The sequence below is a fragment of the Podarcis bocagei genome, assembly GCF_964188305.1.
Source record: "Podarcis bocagei genome assembly, chromosome: 3".
Classification (NCBI taxonomy): domain Eukaryota; kingdom Metazoa; phylum Chordata; class Lepidosauria; order Squamata; family Lacertidae; genus Podarcis; species Podarcis bocagei.
Genome location: NC_138127.1, coordinates 51,736,459 through 51,753,712, shown reverse-complemented (window position 1 = coordinate 51,753,712; position 17,254 = coordinate 51,736,459). Strand labels below are relative to the sequence as shown.

General features: G+C 42.8%; 1 protein-coding gene across 7 annotated transcripts in view; it reads right to left on the bottom strand.

The window, feature by feature from the left end:
• Positions 1 to 17,254, bottom strand: part of SASH1 (SAM and SH3 domain containing 1) — a 533,200-nt gene that overhangs the window by 41,816 nt on the left and 474,130 nt on the right. For all 7 annotated transcript variants that reach the window (XM_081186274.1, XM_081186276.1, XM_081186277.1 and 4 more), the window contains exons 5-8: positions 15,432 to 15,472; positions 14,461 to 14,547; positions 10,037 to 10,149; positions 8,678 to 8,779 (exon numbers count right to left, since the gene is read on the bottom strand). In XM_081186274.1, coding sequence (XP_081042400.1) covers positions 8,678 to 8,779; positions 10,037 to 10,149; positions 14,461 to 14,547; positions 15,432 to 15,472 — 343 coding nt within the window. The remainder of the gene's footprint in view (positions 1 to 8,677; positions 8,780 to 10,036; positions 10,150 to 14,460; positions 14,548 to 15,431; positions 15,473 to 17,254) is intronic.

Below are 17,254 nucleotides of genomic sequence, written 5' to 3'. Positions count from 1 at the left end.
GGGGGGAGAGGGGAAGTTCTGTTGAGCAAGCAGGCGTCCTTGTGCTAGTGAAAGCACTTGGCTACTGCCCTGTGTGAAGATGTTCCACTTGGCTGGAAAGTTTTTTCAGCAGTGTTTTGCCTCCTCTCTAAGGCAACAGGGTCTTGGGCTATGGCAGTTACTCTGATAAAGAGGTGATATCTGACCTAGCCAAGGAGTGATCCTGCCTGGGGACAGGGCATAGATGGATCTGGATAGACTGGCATGCAGCACTGATCTAGTACAGTACAGGTGCAACCCCGCCCTGTATATGAACATGAGAGAGATTAACTCTCTTTCGAAGACTCCCCGCGTGGAATAGGAAAGCATTACAGGAAATGTAGAACATTTGCCTTATGTTAAATGGTTCCCTACAGAGAAAGGTCTTTCCTCAGTCAGGAAAAGGGCATTTTGCAGAATGTTGCACTACAGGCATCTCACTCAGAAGTCAGAGCCCTTACAATACAAGTCCAAGTATTGTACCTCTAAAAGTTCACAGCTATCCTGTTCCAGAACACATCATCACAGCTAACAACTCTGTGCCAAAAGCAGAGCCTTATAATATGCATAGCTGTTTCTGTATAAAGTAGTTCATCTCTTTGGATATTCTAAGGAATAAAACACATGGATCTGTAGCACTGTAAACAGGAACAGCTTGATTCTCATCCAGGCTGCCACAAGTCCCCCCCCCCCCCCGCTCTCATCCAAAAGCCCCTAATGGCTCAAGTTGTAATTATTTTGGCTAATGTTGGATGCAGAAATTCTGTAGTGAATGCTTAAGTGTTTCATTTCTAGTTTCTATGGCAACATTACATCAGATTGCAGACAGCTGGCTCCACAGTTTTAAACCATAACAAATTGACCAAGCCAGTTCAGAAAATTATACTTGCTTTAAAGAGATAGCACACCATCCAGCTGCCAACAGAATGGTGCAAGACCAACGGGACCCAATTTTTTGGCGTGTGTGCTAAGGCGGGGTCTCTTTCTCAGCTTCTTTTGGAACAAGTGCATCTCTGACACATCAGCAATGTTCTAATGCTGAGGGAAAGTGGGCCAGCTTGGGTCATTCTATTCCAGAACTGCACGGAGGACCACAGGGGAACAGGAACAAAATCAACAGCATCTGCAGTTCCCAAGAACTGTGTACAGTAAACTGAAACAACCTTTTGTCAGATGGTCAGGAAACTATAAAGCCAAGCTGTTACTGCTGCTTTGGCAGTGCTACCCTGTTCCTCTGACAAAAACAAGTGTGACTGTAACTCAGGAAATTGCCCATATTCCCCATATGTCCTTTCTGAAGTTGTGCATCCTTCAGTTTTCTGCTCTTTATTTAAATATCCCTATAATGTCTCAACCAAAGCTCATTTCAAATAATTTTCAGAATTAGACTGCAATCTAAAGAAGCATAACTTTACTAACACAAAAGCTAAGATTTGTTTGCATTTATGGATATTATTTTCTGTGATCATGATTTTGCTTGCTGACTTTGTCATATATATCAAGTAAATAAAGTTAATTCCAGAAAAGTGCACACCAAGTTTAGGGTTGCTATATCTCGAAGAGCAAAAAGGAGGACACATTTGCCGACTTCTACTTCTAACTATGGATCGCTATGATGACTCTACCCATGAAAAAGAGGATGTGTTCTGGGGAAAGAGGGCATATGGCAACCCTAAAATTTCAGAGAGATGCTTTCCTAGGTCAGGCTTGATTTCCATCTGCATCACAATGAAATTTGTAACTATTAGATTTGTTCTTACATAAAATAAGTTGTTAGACAAAGTTTCAAAACAAAACAGTACTATTGTTTACTTTGCTTCATCTGTACATATACATAGGGGTAAGTGCCAAACTTTCAGACATTTCATATTCCAGGAGTTTAGTCCTAGAGCGCAGGGTTAAAGCATCATGAAGTGCCTCAGTTATGGCACTGATTTAAATCAAGTGAGGCAGGCTGCACATGTATCGCGTTGTGTATTATTTCTAGCTTCTTCCGGCCCATGCTGAAGCTCTTGAGTGTTAGCGTAGTGGTCTGTCTCCACCAGGGGTACCAACTTTGGCAATCCTACCTGCCATTGAACCCAATGGCTTTTGACTATATGCGATTTTGGCTTTAGGCGTCATTCCCGGAACATAACCCCGCGTTAGCTGCGGGCCTACTGTATAAAAGTTTTCAATAAATAAATAAAACCAGGAATTTTAATATGATTATTGTGTGTTTCCAGATGGTTGTGTTATTATAGGTTTTCCCAGCACCCGCAGCATGTTAGCAGTGTCAAAATGCCAGCTTGTATCTCTCTCTCATTTAATGCACATCCACCATTTTCATGGAAAATCCGATGTCAGAAAAACGTATTGCCAACGTCTGCGGCATCTGAATATCCTGTTTGCAATATTAAGCCCTATCTGGAAACACCCATAGTTAATTATAGCTATAGGAGCCCTTTCTTCCATCCCCCCCATCACTTTGCAGGATGGGAAGCACATCCTATGAATACTGAGCCACAGGCTTGATGACCTAACAGGGTTGGCATTTAGGAGACCTAACACTGTGTTCTGAATAATCCTCCCTTGAGTACTGCCCTTTCTCAGTTGCGTAACCCCAAAATTTAGGCTTAAGCATTTCTCCCTCAAAAGAACTATGCAGGAATCCTAACCTTGCCGCAAAACGCCTGTTGTAGGGAGTTACAGTACCAGATGTAAGATTGGCTTTCCTAACCACTACTTGGTAAGTGAAGAGAAGCAGGGAACAATCAAAACACAATCAACTGGCTGGTCTTTCGCTCACATAAATCATCTCCCTCCCCACCCTCGGTTCCTCACTAGTTGCACAACTTACAAGAAAGGCAGAAGTCATCAGAGTTATATTTGCCACAAGGGCAAAGCTGGGGGGTGGGGGGTGGGGGAGGCGGAATAGAGAGTGTTGTACATGGGAAACAATCCCTGGTTTCACTGGCAGAGACTTATTGACCTCTTGCTGGCCCCTGTTTCTTAATTATTGTCAATGGAATTTCAGTAAAAGAAAAATGGGGGAGGGGAAGGAGAAGGAGAAGGCAGAGTAACCCACCCATCAAACACTATTCCCACCACTACAACTGAAGCACTAAGGAAAAAAACCTCCCACATACTTATTAAAAAACCAAAATATGTTAAATTAAATATGAAAGTTTTATTTCCTTGTAACACATGAGTTTCTTCTCCTGCTGATTTTAAAAACCACAGAATATAACTTGAAACACAGGCTATGAAAAGTCCTAAGCAGTTTAGGGTGAACAAACCTAAGTGACTACTATGGCCAGGAATCAGGTATTTGAAGAACTGCTTTCTCTTGCACTAACCTGTCTGTTCACTCAGTACCCAAGTCTCAGATCATCACATATCCTGGGTGTCTCATCTGCATAGATCAGATGAGTGGTAAGTCTCTGGAACACTTTATCCCAGAGAGATATGCCTAGCACCTATGATTCTATTTTTAGGAGATAAGCAAAGACCATTTTGTTCTTCTGGGGGTTTTCTTGACTGGATTTTTTTTTTAATTAGTGCTAGTTTTTAAGTGTGATAGCAAGCTGGTTTGCAGGGCAGGATGGCTATTTCTGTTTGCTTAATTTTTATTACTGCTATAATGATTTGTTTCCAAAAGTTGTATTGTGATACTGCTAAAATCTTTCAATGCATTCTGTGCCTTCCTCAAGTGCTTTTGACGGCTTGAAGATGTCCTTGACTTGTGTTAATGTCTCTTGCTTGCCTGATGGAGGAGACTGTGTGTGTATCTGTACTTGTGTGTGCACTTCTGACTTTTTTGCAAGGCTGGAATATAGCAAACTGTGAGGCTCATATTCATTGGTTCTGCCCTTTTTTTGTCTCTGCCCTGCCCACCTTTTGCACAAGGCCTCTAAAATGTTGCTCACAAGGGAATGTGACCCTTGGGTTGAAAAAGATTCCCTACCCCTGACTTAAAACCAATGATTTGCTAATGGGGTTATATCCAATGTCACACAAGTAAAGCCACTGAAATTGGTGGGTTAATTACCTTAAAGCAAACCCAACTGACACATAAACTTTATCCAGCATGGAAAATTACATCCACTTAGCATTAACAAATTCTTTGCAATAATTCTATGCTGGGTGTCAATCCACTGAAGTCAACTAATGAATGCAGTAAAAGTGGACATATGAGGCATGGCATTAATTATGGAAAAACCACAAAAATGCTCCAAGGCCACTTTAGTGAGAAGCACACTGCACATTAACCAATGATGAACTGCCTGGGGAAAATTAATAGAAAGTTCCTGTCATACATTCAAGATGGAAAAAATTAAAATTCTCATTTCTTCCCACTAGGTCTGCCTCAACATTGAAATAATTGCTGAGGCATGCTTCAAAATGGTTAAACAATCACTCTGGTCTTCAGTTATTTAAAAAGCACTAAACAACGGGTGTAACCTGATGGAAGGAAATGCTGCATCTCACTACAGGGAAACAAGTTCTTTTTTAATTCTAGGCACTTAAAATGTACACAGGGTTTGCTACTCCTATATAAATTCTTTACTTTTTTGTAATATAAAAAGCAAGAACTCAAAAAAATACATTGATCAAAATTTAAAATTTATGAGAACGTAAGAGCAACTCTTTCATGAGACCAAAGGTCTATCTAGTCCACATTCACATGTAAAAGGAAAGACAAAAATAGCATATAACCCTGTCCAGAACTGCTTGCTGTGATGTGGAAGGTGAGTTTTGGAAGCCTATAGCTATCTTCCTTTTGGAAGGCCCCTCCTACAGAGCCAGGAAGAAAGAAGAGGACTCCCTTTCCTCAGATGCCTCTCTCTGGTCCCATTGCAGAAAGGAAGGCTTTATGGGAGCTCCCATTCGAGTCTCATAGACATCCCCACGAACCCCCTAAATTTAAGAGTTAACAAGGTTTAGAAGGAAAAACTTTGATGGTTAGCTACCTGTCCTTGGGATGCTCATTCTATTGCTTGCTCATGGGGGCTTTTTTTTTTTTTTTGGCAAGTAGTTCATTGGCTGGAAGGCAGGGGTGGAACTTGGTTTTATTTCATTCGGGTGAAGAAGAAGGAGAGGAGGAGGAGGAGGAGGAAGAATTTGAACTTGATATCCCACCTTTCACTCCCCTTAAGGAGTCTCAAAGCGGCTCACAATCGCCTTTCCCTTCCTCCCCCACAACAAACACTCTGTGAGGTGAGTGAGGCTGAGAGACTTCAGAAAAGTGTGACTAGCCCTAGGTCACCCAGCAGCTGCATGTGGCGGAGTGGGGAAGCGAACCCGGTTCACCAGATTACGAGTCCACCACTCTTAACCACTACACCACGCTGGCTCCCAAGATAAGTCCTGCTACAACACATATATAAACAAAAAAATATGCAGTTATGCAGATTAATCTTAGAAATTTTGGACTAGCTCAATCAAATAATTTTTTTTTTAATTGGGTGAGGGCCTCGTGAATACAATTAGTATGATTCTGTGGTAAAAATATTTTTCAAGAAAAAAATGAATGAAGCAAGCACTAGAAGCAACAGAAAGAAAAATCCTACTTGTGATGGCAAAGAAATGGTTTCACCTGTAAAACCTTTGGCTGTGTCTGGGATAAAGAAGGACCCATTTTTACCCAGCACAGCAATTAAAAACATAAGCTTGAAGATAAGGATGGTTTTGATTTGGGAGAGACATATGACTGTGAGATGCAGCAGACTGCAGGGAATTCATTACTTTTACAGCATCCCCTGCTGGCTGATTCACAGTCAGAATAGCATATTGCACACAAGGAACTTGTTAAGTCCCCAGTTTCTACTGAATATAAAATGAGGGATTAGGTATCCTATTGGTGTCTCTTTTTCTATTGCTATCCGATAGGCTAGTAGAACAGTATCAAGCATGCCCTTAGCGCAGAAAGGGTTAGCCATCAGACCACACCTGGCTTGAATTTGGCACACAGCTGGGAAAGTTCTCTGAACTACAATGCCAAATGTCAAACTAGCCAGAGAACGACCCACCCAGTTACTCCAAAGCTATATATATAAACTTCCACATACAGATACGGAGGTATGTGCAACCTCTTTGCTGCAGGCACACTTCCCCGCAGCCCACGGGCAGGCAGTGAAGGGTAAGTCTCTGCTCCTCTGTTCTTACAGACCAAAGGAGTATGAATAATACACATGACACTGCCATATATGGAGTCAAAACATTTGTCCATCTTGCTCAGTATTTGCTAGTGGCCAAGGGCTCTCTAAGGTCTTGGTCAGAGAGAAAACTTTCTCAGCTCCACCACAAGAGATCTTTTAACAAGAGATACTCAGAATTTCTACGTTCCTATGTGGGAGGCATAGTTTACTAATGCTTTATCTGAAGTGAAGCCAAAGCAGACAATTTTGACATGGACTGGTCTCCATTTTTTTGGTGATAGAAATAGGGAGTCATATAAGTACTACTCCCATGATTCGCTCCTTGTTGTGATTGGGATATATAGACTCATCTTAAAATATTGCATCTCTGTAATTTGCTTTTTATACTGAATATGCTTTGTTTATTGCTTCTGTTATTGTTTGTACGGTTATGTGTTTGTGCATATGTTTATGATAAATCAATAAACATATTTTTTAAAAAGAGAGATGCTGGGGATTGAGCCTGGAACCTTCTGCATGCAAAAAACATGTACTCTCCCACTTAGCTATAACCCTTTTCCTGGCTATTATGCTGTTTCAGAGAGATGGGGAAGAACAGAGAAACTAATCCTGTACAGCACCTCTCTAGGCATAAGTCTCACTGAACTCAATGGGACTTGCTTCTGAGCAGCTACCTTCTATTGACTCTTATTCTGTGTTTCCATGATGTTTGCCATTGAAGACTTCAAGTGGGAATGTAAGGTTTTTTTTAAAGAAGTAAGTAATTACGTTCTCAGTCATCCCAGCTTCTCTGGGAAGGCAACACACACCTGTAAGTGTATCATGGAGAATTCTAGGAGAGGGACTTAGCTCTGCAAGATATAAACTGCTTGCCATAACTAAAAACTCTGAAAAGTCCCAACAAGAGCAGCCCTTGTTTCCAAAAGAAAATTTGGATGCATTTTAAATTAGGGGGGAAGGTATGGGAGTGGGGGGATGAAAGAAGAAAACATGCAAGCCTGATCCAGGAACATTAACTTCACATCAAAAAGGAAAGACATGACTGGAATGGTAAAGTCTTTAATAATGCATACTTCCTAAAGTATGAACTGGACACACAATGAGAAGATTAAATGTTAATCTGCATGTATCTGGCACAAAGCCAATACAGCTGTTGGCTTGGCACATTCAAAAGAAATAGAATAAATGGAGTCCTCCAAACTGAGCTTAGAATTAACAGTATAGTGACAACAGAGGGCAGCTTCTCTGCTGACACAGGGGAGGTGGCACCCTGTCCTTTGCTAATTGTTTTTGTATTTTAGCCTGGCAGGCAAGGGACTGAACACCCCAATTTGCCAATAAAAAAACGTGTAAATGACAGAAGGTTGAGTAGAAGAAGCAAGATCAATAGAAATTAAATCTTTTCAGCATGACACATGTCAATGGCATTTTTCCCTTTTTGCAAAAAAAATTTGTGATGCTCAGCCACATACAATGCAAATCTGTCTTGCAGTTTATTTTTATTTTGTTTTTTAAAGCTACATTTCACAGTTTGAAGGCTGTTCACTAGAACTTCTTTCCTCAATAATTACATGGTTAGGGAAGGTGTCACTTAAAATTGGGATTACAAAACCATTTAAAGATTTTAGGCTGCAGTTCTAAAATCATTTGCGAGAGTTGAAGGTGAACTGAACACACTAGGACTTACTTCTGAGTAGAACAAGCTTAGAACTGCACTATTACAGGAAAGTATTAGAAACAAAGTATATGGTATTAATGTCAATTGCCATATTTTCAACAACAATGTACATCAAGTATGACATGTTCTCAGATAATCCTTTTAATGTATACTTTGCAATAGAGCAGGGTGAATGTCCAAACAAGCAGGCATATCTATCTAGCCACAGGATAACAGCCAAAATGTTCAAGTGGAAAAAGTGAGGCTTTGGGGGAATCTGAAGATGGAAACACACTTGAGTTTTGACACAGAAATGCTTACATCTTAGTAGAGCTCTAGAGGAAGCTTAATGTGACATGGCAGCTTAATTTAGGGCTGCATTCATGTGAACAGTGGATACCTGGCATCCATGGAAACATTAGCTTGTGCCATGTCATGAGCAAGATTGTTTCTGGCATGACACCACAAATGTTTCGAAATTTACTTTTGCAGTTGCACCCACAAAACCAAACCCTATGTACAAGAGCAGTTACACACAACAGGCTGAGAGGCAATATGTGCAAACTTCTGATTAAAAAGGGTATTGTGTGAAGAGAACCTGCAACTCGGGCAGAACACAGACTGTGCTGAACAAAGGCTAAAAGAATACCAGCACTATATCCAACATCCATGAGATTCAACTGAAGAGAGTTGAAACTTTTTAAAAAGTAGAGTGATCTTTCCTTTTCAATGAGGAACGGGACCATCATGTCTGAGGCAAACATTCTACATACTTCTTGCTTCCCTTTCAACTGCCATATGAATACACCCTTATGTCAATGTAAACAATATATGCAACTGCATTGTAGAGACTGATACTCACATTACAATTGGAGGAACCGTCAAAAGATGGGTAAGGACTATCAGGCCATTCAGCAGAGTCCATGCTACCTGACTGCCGATGTTGGGCCTCATATTCCTTAAGCTGAAATGAAAATAAGGCCAAAGGTTTTCCACCTTGCTAAAGCATGTGGTTTAACCTTTTCCATTTCTCAAACCCCTCCCCCCCATTATTCTGCTTTCTGGTTTGTTCATATTATCACATATTGTTGTGATAATACTCTCTCTCTCTCTCTCTCTCTCTCTCTCTCTATATATATATATATATATATATAAATATATATAAATATATAAATAAAAAAGCTCTGGAAAGTTTAAAAAAACACCCAGATACAAACATATACTACTCAGCTCTGTTATATTTAAATATGTTGTTTAGTACAGTAAGGTAAAGGTAAAAGGACCCCAGACCATTAGGTCCAGTCGTGGCCGACTCTGGGGTTGCGGTGCTCATCTCGCTTTATTGGCCGAGGGAGCCGGCGTACAGCTTCCGGGTCATGTGGCCAGCATGACTAAGCCGCTTCTGGCGAACCAGAGCAGCACACGGAAACACCGTTTACCTTCCCACCGGAGCGGTACCTATTTATCTACTTGCACTTTGACGTGCTTTTGAACTGCTAGGTTGGCAGGAGCTGGGACCGAGCAATGGGAGCTCATTCCGTCGCGGGGATTCGAACCATGACCTTCTGGTCGGCAAGTCCTAGGCTCTGTGGTTTAGCCCACAGCGCCACCCACGTCCCTTGTTTAGTACAGTACTATAGTGACAAAAGCGAGAAATCAGCCCTCTGAAGGTTAATAGAGAGTAAGTTATGTGTGAACAGAATTGTTAGCTTCAAAGCATGGTCTCATTAAGTCAACTGCAGAGTCGACAATCTTATCAGTGTGTGGCTGAGCTTTAATGCTTAGTTAAGCTATAATGCAATTCACTTACCCATCCATATATGCATACACTTACCACATGATTGTTCAGGTTAGCACCATACAATGGAACTGTGATTCTCAAACCTTTTAAAACCACTTACGCTACAATCCTATAATCAGTTATTTCAGAGTAAGCCCAGTGAACTTAATGGGGCTTCCACCTGAGTAAAAATGTATAGGATTGTGCTGTTATTCACAGAACTGCTTTCATAGGGAATCTCTGGGCCTGGTCAGACAGGATGCTAATGTATAAGCAAACCTGCTTCTATCCCAATCCACAAAGTCACCTAGCCAGAATGCCCCCTGGACTGCATTGTTCTCAGAAATTATGGCAACCTATATACAAGGTTCTAGTGTTTCACTGATATAACTGACATATCACGGAATAATAAGGCTGGATAGTATGTATTTCATCACATACCCTTGCAAGCGCTTCCTCAATAGTAATCATCTTCTCCTTAACCATCATCATTAGTTGGATCCGCTCCTCGTCACTCATTGTGATCTCACTTGCCACATAACCAACATCCTCCCCTGAAGACACAAATGAAGAATAAAGATCTTTAGAAACAAAGCAAAAGCAAAATTGGGGGGGGGGAGATATATAAAGTGTACCAAATCATGATCTTCCTAGGCTACTGACCTCAGAAATCTGGTTCCTATGTTAGTCAAGCTATTTGGGCTACTTAACTCCCTCCTTCAAAATTCTGAGATACATGGCAACATTTTTATTTGGGTTTGTGAAATAAGATGATCTTAACACTGTCAGAGACCAAGGACAGCAGCCATGCCAGGAGAGCTGTTGCCAGTTTTACCCCACAGCTTGATGACAGGAGCAATGCAAAAATATTCCTCTCTAGTGACCTATTTTGCTTCCTCAAATCAATAGAGCTTAGAAAGAAGGCATGTCCTAGAATATATTTATTATACTTGGAAATCATTACAGACAATGACAGAGCAGCAAAGGAAATGCTAATCCAAAGGCTGGTATGTTGGGTCAAGAGATTTTCTGCATTGCAAACCGATTCCTACCATCCTTTGTACAAATCTGCCATGTTTTCAACCTATCATTTATCATCTTAGGAAACATTTGTCTTTGAAGGGGTAATATAACAAATACGGATGGAATAAGATGGTATTTGTCCTATATTTTATGCTTAGGGTGCAGAATGACTGGACTTTGATGGTGCTGTTTTAAACTGTGGTTTCATTCATTTATTTAAAAGCATTTATAATCTGCTGAACACTTTAAAATATTTAAGTGATATTTTAATGATTGCATGATGTATTTTTGTGACTACAAGTGTACAAAGGGGTGACTGAGCAGCTTTGGATCTATCAGGTCCATGATTGGCTCTGCTCCACCCTTGCCCTGCCCAATTTTGGGTCCTATAGTTGCTGTTTCTGGCAGGAACACCACCCGAGAAGCTTCTCAACCCCTGTACCTTCAGAAGAGCCTGGCAGACTTTGGCAGATGGACAACTCTTATACCAAACCAGTCCAGTAGCACAAATCGGGATTAAGAGTATGCTGTGAGATGTGGAATATCTGACAGGCTAAAGGTGATCTGCTCATGAACCTGATAATTTGAAAATTGCCAGTGAGGAATATGACTTGTTTAACTTCAGAAATGCCTTTCGCTGTTCTGATAGCACCCTGCTAATGCACACATAATTCAGACCAACCTGAATAAAGAAAATTTCTACAAAGAAGGATACTGTGCAGTAAGATTTGCAATATACTGCTAACGGGCATCTCATCTGTCTTGACTTCTATAATTTTAGCATGTGTTGGACTGAGTGCTTTAAGTGACTATGCTTACAATTCAACACTACAATGTTAAGGAAGATTGGAGAGTGGGCACAGAGGATGCTATTCAATACACTCATTCTGTCAGTTCAAAACTTGGCTGAGTAACAGGACATCTCCTCTGCCTGTACACCTGTGTGCCTCCTAAACCTGTTTCTGGGTTTTCTCCCAATCTTCTGGAGCATATCTGGGTTGGGCAGAAAGTGGAGAGGGAAAAAGGTCTTTTGCACAAACAGAAAACTTTGGATAAACGGAATCAGTGAACCAAATTTTAACCGACAGCAATTCAAGTTGCTAATTTATGTTAGTAATGTCTTCCGACAACTCAAGATTCACCAAGTTTCATCTGTCAAAAAGCAGACATATACAGAGAAACCAAACCACCCTCAGTTTATTGATCACATGTTGCTGGTCTCGCCCCCCCCCCAATAGCAGACAGAAGGAAGAAACCGCAATCCCCAACTTAGCATTATGTTTGAACCAGGGCTTGAAGTTTGTTTCAGTCCCAAAACACTACAATCAGTAAAAGCCAAAAACAAGCCACAACCCCTGGTTGGGACATAACTCTAAGCCATAATTCACTGTGTACTTCCTCCTAGTGCAAGTGGAGAGGAGTGAAAGAACCCTATTAGACACATTCATGGTAAACTATTAATGCTGGTCTCAGTAGACCGTGACTCAAGCAGACTTGGAAAATGCCTAAAATTGGTGTTCTCCAAGGCATGTTGGGGAATGCACCTACATCACTGAAACAATTAAAGTTAGGTTTAATGAAAGGCAAATATATCTGAATTGTAGGATTGCAAAAAAGTGTAAACATTAAAACACACCTTTAATATTAGTTCTTTTAACCAAAGATGCATCAGGCTAAAATCTAAAATTGAAGGTCACCAGAGACCAGATCCAATAGATAAAGGATTTACTCTATCCTGTACATACCCACATAGAAGTAAGTCCCATTGAACTCCTAGGTAAGTTGGCAAAGGACTGCAGATTCAGAGACGTACATTGTACAGTGGTACCCCGCAAGACGAATGCCTCGCAAGACGGAAAACCCGCAAGACGAAAGGGTTTTCTGTTTCGGAGGCGCTTCGCAAAACGAATTTCCCTATGGGCTTGCGTCGCAAGACGAAAGCCCATAGGGAAATCTCCGGGGACCTGTTTTAAATTGCTGGCGGTCGGGAGCAAAGACTTTCGCCCACAGCCGGCCTTCAGAAGAGGTCCTGGACCTCTTCTGAAGGCCGGCGGGGGGCAAAAGTCTTTGCTCCCCCCCCGCCTACCTTCCCGGGACAGCGGAGACTTCTCCGCTGCCCCGGGCGATCTTAAAATGCTGGCGGGCGGGAGCGAAGCGTTCGCTGCCGACCCCCAGCATTTTAAAATCTCCCCGGGACAGCAGAGAAGTCTCTGCTGTCCCGGGGAGATTTTAAAATGCTGGGGGTCGGGAGCGAAGCGTTCGCTGCCGACCCCCAGCATTTTAAAATCTGCCCGGGACAGCAGAGAAGTCCCGCCCCGCTCGGAATGGCGGCGCAGAGCTGTCTGCCGTCCCGGGATCAGCGCAGCTCTGCGCGGCCATCAGGAGCCGGGGGCGAAGCCCGCCCCGCTCCAGATGGCCGCGCAAAGCTGCCTGCAGTCCCGGGACTGCAGGCAGATCTGCGCCACCATCCCGAGCGGGGCGCTAAGTCCCGCCCCGCTCGGGATGGCGGCGCAGAGCTGTCTGCCCTGCCGGGACTGCAGGCACATCTGCGCCACCATCCCGAGCGGGGCGCTAAGTCCCGCCCCGCTCTGGATGCCGGCGCAGAGCTGTCTGCCGTCCCGGGACTGCAGGCACATCTGCGCCGCCATCCCAAGCGGGGCGCTAAGTCCCGCCCCGCTCTGGATGTCAGCGCAGAGCTGTCTGCCCTGCCGGGACTGCAGGCACATCTGCGCCACCATCCCGAGCGGGGCGCTAAGTCCCGCCCCGCTCTGGATGCCGGCGCAGAGCTGTCTGCCGTCCCGGGACTGCAGGCACATCTGTGCCGCCATCCCAAGCGGGGCGCTAAGTCCCGCCCCGCTCTGGATGCCAGCGCAGAGCTGTCTGCCGTCCCGGGACTGCAGGCAGATCTGTGCCGCCATCCCGAGCGGGGCGCTAAGTCCCGCCCCGCTCTGGATGCCGGCGCAGAGCTGTCTGCCGTCCCGGGACTGCCATCCCGAGCGGGGCTAAGTCCCGCCCCGCTCTGGATGGCGGTGCAGATCTGCCTGCCGTCCCGGGATCAGCGAAACGTTCGCTGCCGACCCCCAGCATTTTAAAATCTCCCCGTGTCCCGGGGAGATTTTAAAATGCTGGGGGTCGGCAGCGAAGCCCTTGTCCCCCCCAGCCCCCCCAGCCTTCAGAAGCCCTTGTCCCCCCCCCAGCCTTCAGAAGAGGTCGGGGGACAGACTGTCCCCGGACCTGGTCTGAAGGCGGTTTCCCTAGGAACGCATTAATTGATTTTCAATGCATTCCTATGGGAAACCGTGCTTCGCAAGACGAAAAACTTGCAAGAAGAAAAAACTTGCGGAACGAATTAATTTCGTCTTGCGAGGCACCACTGTATCTCAGAGTGTTATAACTAAAATTGCACTTATGAAAAATGCATGCGCTCACTCTCTCTCTCTCTCTCACACACACACACACACACACACACACGAAGTTGGTGATCAGGAAGAGGCTGCTTTTGTATTCCTTAATGAATAAAGTTTTGCTCTAAGAACAGAACCACCACACTATGAAACAGCTTCATCTAATGCTGAACTTTAGTTTGGTATGGAATGGTTCTCAGAGATAAAGCAGCTTCTGTTAAATTGGACAGGGTCTGACAGGCAGCAGTATATAACCTGCCTTTCTAACCTAGTGGAATTCATTGAACAAAAGAGTACTGTCAAATAATTAAGACTACCCTTGTTAAATTATTGCAATTTAGTATGTAAATCCTGCAGAAGGCCCAATTCACTATATAAACTACTCTCAGAACTAAATGTAACAAATATTAAAACACAACAACGCTAAAAAAGCTGTACCTTTTGAAGACTGCCTCATTAGTCCCTTCTGATTCTTTCTGAAGTTTTGCCAGAAATACCTATTCTTCTTTTTCCAATCTGCTTTACCTAAAGGGGAACACAATATACATTAGAGGTTTAAATATGTATACATTTTCAAAGGAAACCCATTCCCTCATCCTGTTTCAGTTATTTTTGGGCGTGTTTTTTAATTTTAATTCACACTTGGAAAGAATGCCATAAATAGCTGTCATAAGCAATCATTCTTTAGGAAAAGGAAGGCTGTAGACCATTTGCAATAAGCAACCAAAAGATTCTATGCTAGATGAAAAATGAACACACATTTTTAATGTTCACTTTAACTAACAATATAGATCATACTGAACTTTTATTTTTAGTTCACCTAAAAAACATCCAAAGTGAAAAGCTACCTAAAAGTTAATATGAAAATGCAATTTCAATTTGTTTGTGTAATCTAAAAGTGCTGCATGACCATTAGTCATATTTCTACTTCAAGCAGGCTTCCTAGTTATTTTATTTTGCACTTGAGTGCAAAAATGAGATCTATAAATAAATGATAAATAACAGCTATCCCTATTTAAAGCAAACATTGAGATGCAAGTGAATTAAATAAACTGTACCAGAAGTTTCCAATACATTTGTTTTCTTTAAGGGAGGAGGAAAAGAGTGGCTGTGCCCCTCTCCTGGACAAAATGACTTCAGTGATTAACAAAAACTATCCCACGCCTCTGTCTACCTGTATAACACTTATAAAATGCATAAGGAAGTACTATTCTAAAGGAATAATCCTCAAATATGAGAAGGAAGTTGAAAAACCTCCCCCTTTCCCCCCACAAGCAGGTAGCAAAACATGTGACATTACTGCAAGAGACTTGAAACAGCGAAGTAGATCAACACTGCTGATGGTATGCAAAAAGCAAGGCATTGGGAAGGGGTGGAGAAAGGACCAAATAAAGATGAAGTATACTGACCGACAGCACTTTCTTCAGAGCTTGATTTATGAAGGGAGAACCTAAAACACGAAACAGAAAGAGAATGATTGTGGCAAACGTCTGACGTGTCTTGGGAGTTGTCTGCAGGGCTGGCTGCCCTAAGCGAAGGACAAAATGCACCATCTCCCCCCGCCCTTCCATGTACAGAAGCTTGACCAGACCGACAGTTGAATCTTACTTCCACACTGGCAACAGGCCAGTGTCCTCCACCACTGTACCTTGAGGGCAGCAGGCTAACTTAGGGGGCACAGGACAGGCTGCACAGCACACAGAGCTCTGTCTTCCAACAGAGGGAAACGGGGAGGGGGGACAGCTGGGGGAGGGCAAGGACACACAGCATTTGCTGTCTGGGGCAGTCGCCTCACTCTGCCTCATGGTAGGACCAGCCCTGGTTATCTGGCTCACAGTAAATCAGGATCTGAAGCATCAAATGCCCCCTCCCTGCTCCTTTTCTTATGAATGCACACTGAAGCCAGCAAGAGAAACTGTATCTCAGCACCAGCCACACTTAAACAATGGCATTAGCTCAGCTCCAGCCTGAATGCTCTGAAACAAGCTTCTTGTGACTGATGCAGAAAAATATGTATGGAGAACAAAAGAGTTAAAGTTACAGGGCCAAAGGGGGAAATGTGCCAAAGAATGTCCTCTCCTCTCCCCCTCCCTCCCCAGGCTGTCAACATAGAAAATTAATACAACACTTCTACCAAGTGGTAATATATTCTATGCTGTGCATCTAACTCTGCCTTCTGACTACTGCGGCAAACTGTAGCATTCATTAATGCAAAAAATCATCACTTTTTGTGGGCTGGCAGTTTACAATATATGAAAATAAATAGCATTAAAATTAGAAATAGAAATAATGGTAATGATACTAATAATAATTACTTTCTTCAATTTAAGTTTATACCTGGCTGCAAAGTGGTTTATTATTGCTACCAAGCTTAATAATAATAATAAATTTTATTTATACCCCACCCTCCCCAGCAGAAGCTGGGCTCAGGGCGGCTAACAACAATCAAAATAATCCAACATTCTAAAAACCTTTCATTATAAAAATTAATTAAAATCAAATTGATGGCAACCATTAAGCAAAATTCTGTGCAGATTGCCAGAGGAGGGGGTCAGGCTGCGCCCTGACCAAAGGCCTGGTGGAACAGCTCTGTCTTGGAGAAAAAACAAGGATTGAAGTCTCTATTCCAGAGAGAGAGAGAGAGAGAGAGAGAGAGAGAGAGAGAGAGAGATCTTCAGAAAACAAAATGAACATTTTACTTTGAGTGTGCTTCAAAGCTTAACTACACACTCAGAGTTTGACTTTGCAAACCCATCTGATCTGCACTTTCTAGGATTAGCAGTAGAGGGCACTGCAGTGTTTTTGATCAACAAAAGCTCCAAGAAGAAACCAAACTGTATTTTGTTTTAGACCAGTGCACACTGTAAATGATCCAAGTGATTAGAGGCCAACAGTTTATAAGCATGAAAAACATAATCATCAATTTGCAGGGACATCATGAAAGGGGAAACGATAGCATGAAGTTTAATTTTGATTCAGTAAATTCACCCAAGCAAAGGCAGTAACAGCAGTGTTTCGGATATGGCAAATCATCTTTCTTCTTCAGTCTGATTAGAAATTTAATCCGAGCCAGCCAGCCAACTGATGCAACCAAATTCCAGATCTGGGCTGCACCAGGTGCATGCTGGAAGGGGGCCATTGCTAGTTTCCTTACTGATGCAGTTTACACACGGGAGAGCTTGTAAAAGGAAAATTAATGGCTTGGGTGGGTTCACAGCACTAGCAGCCAAGT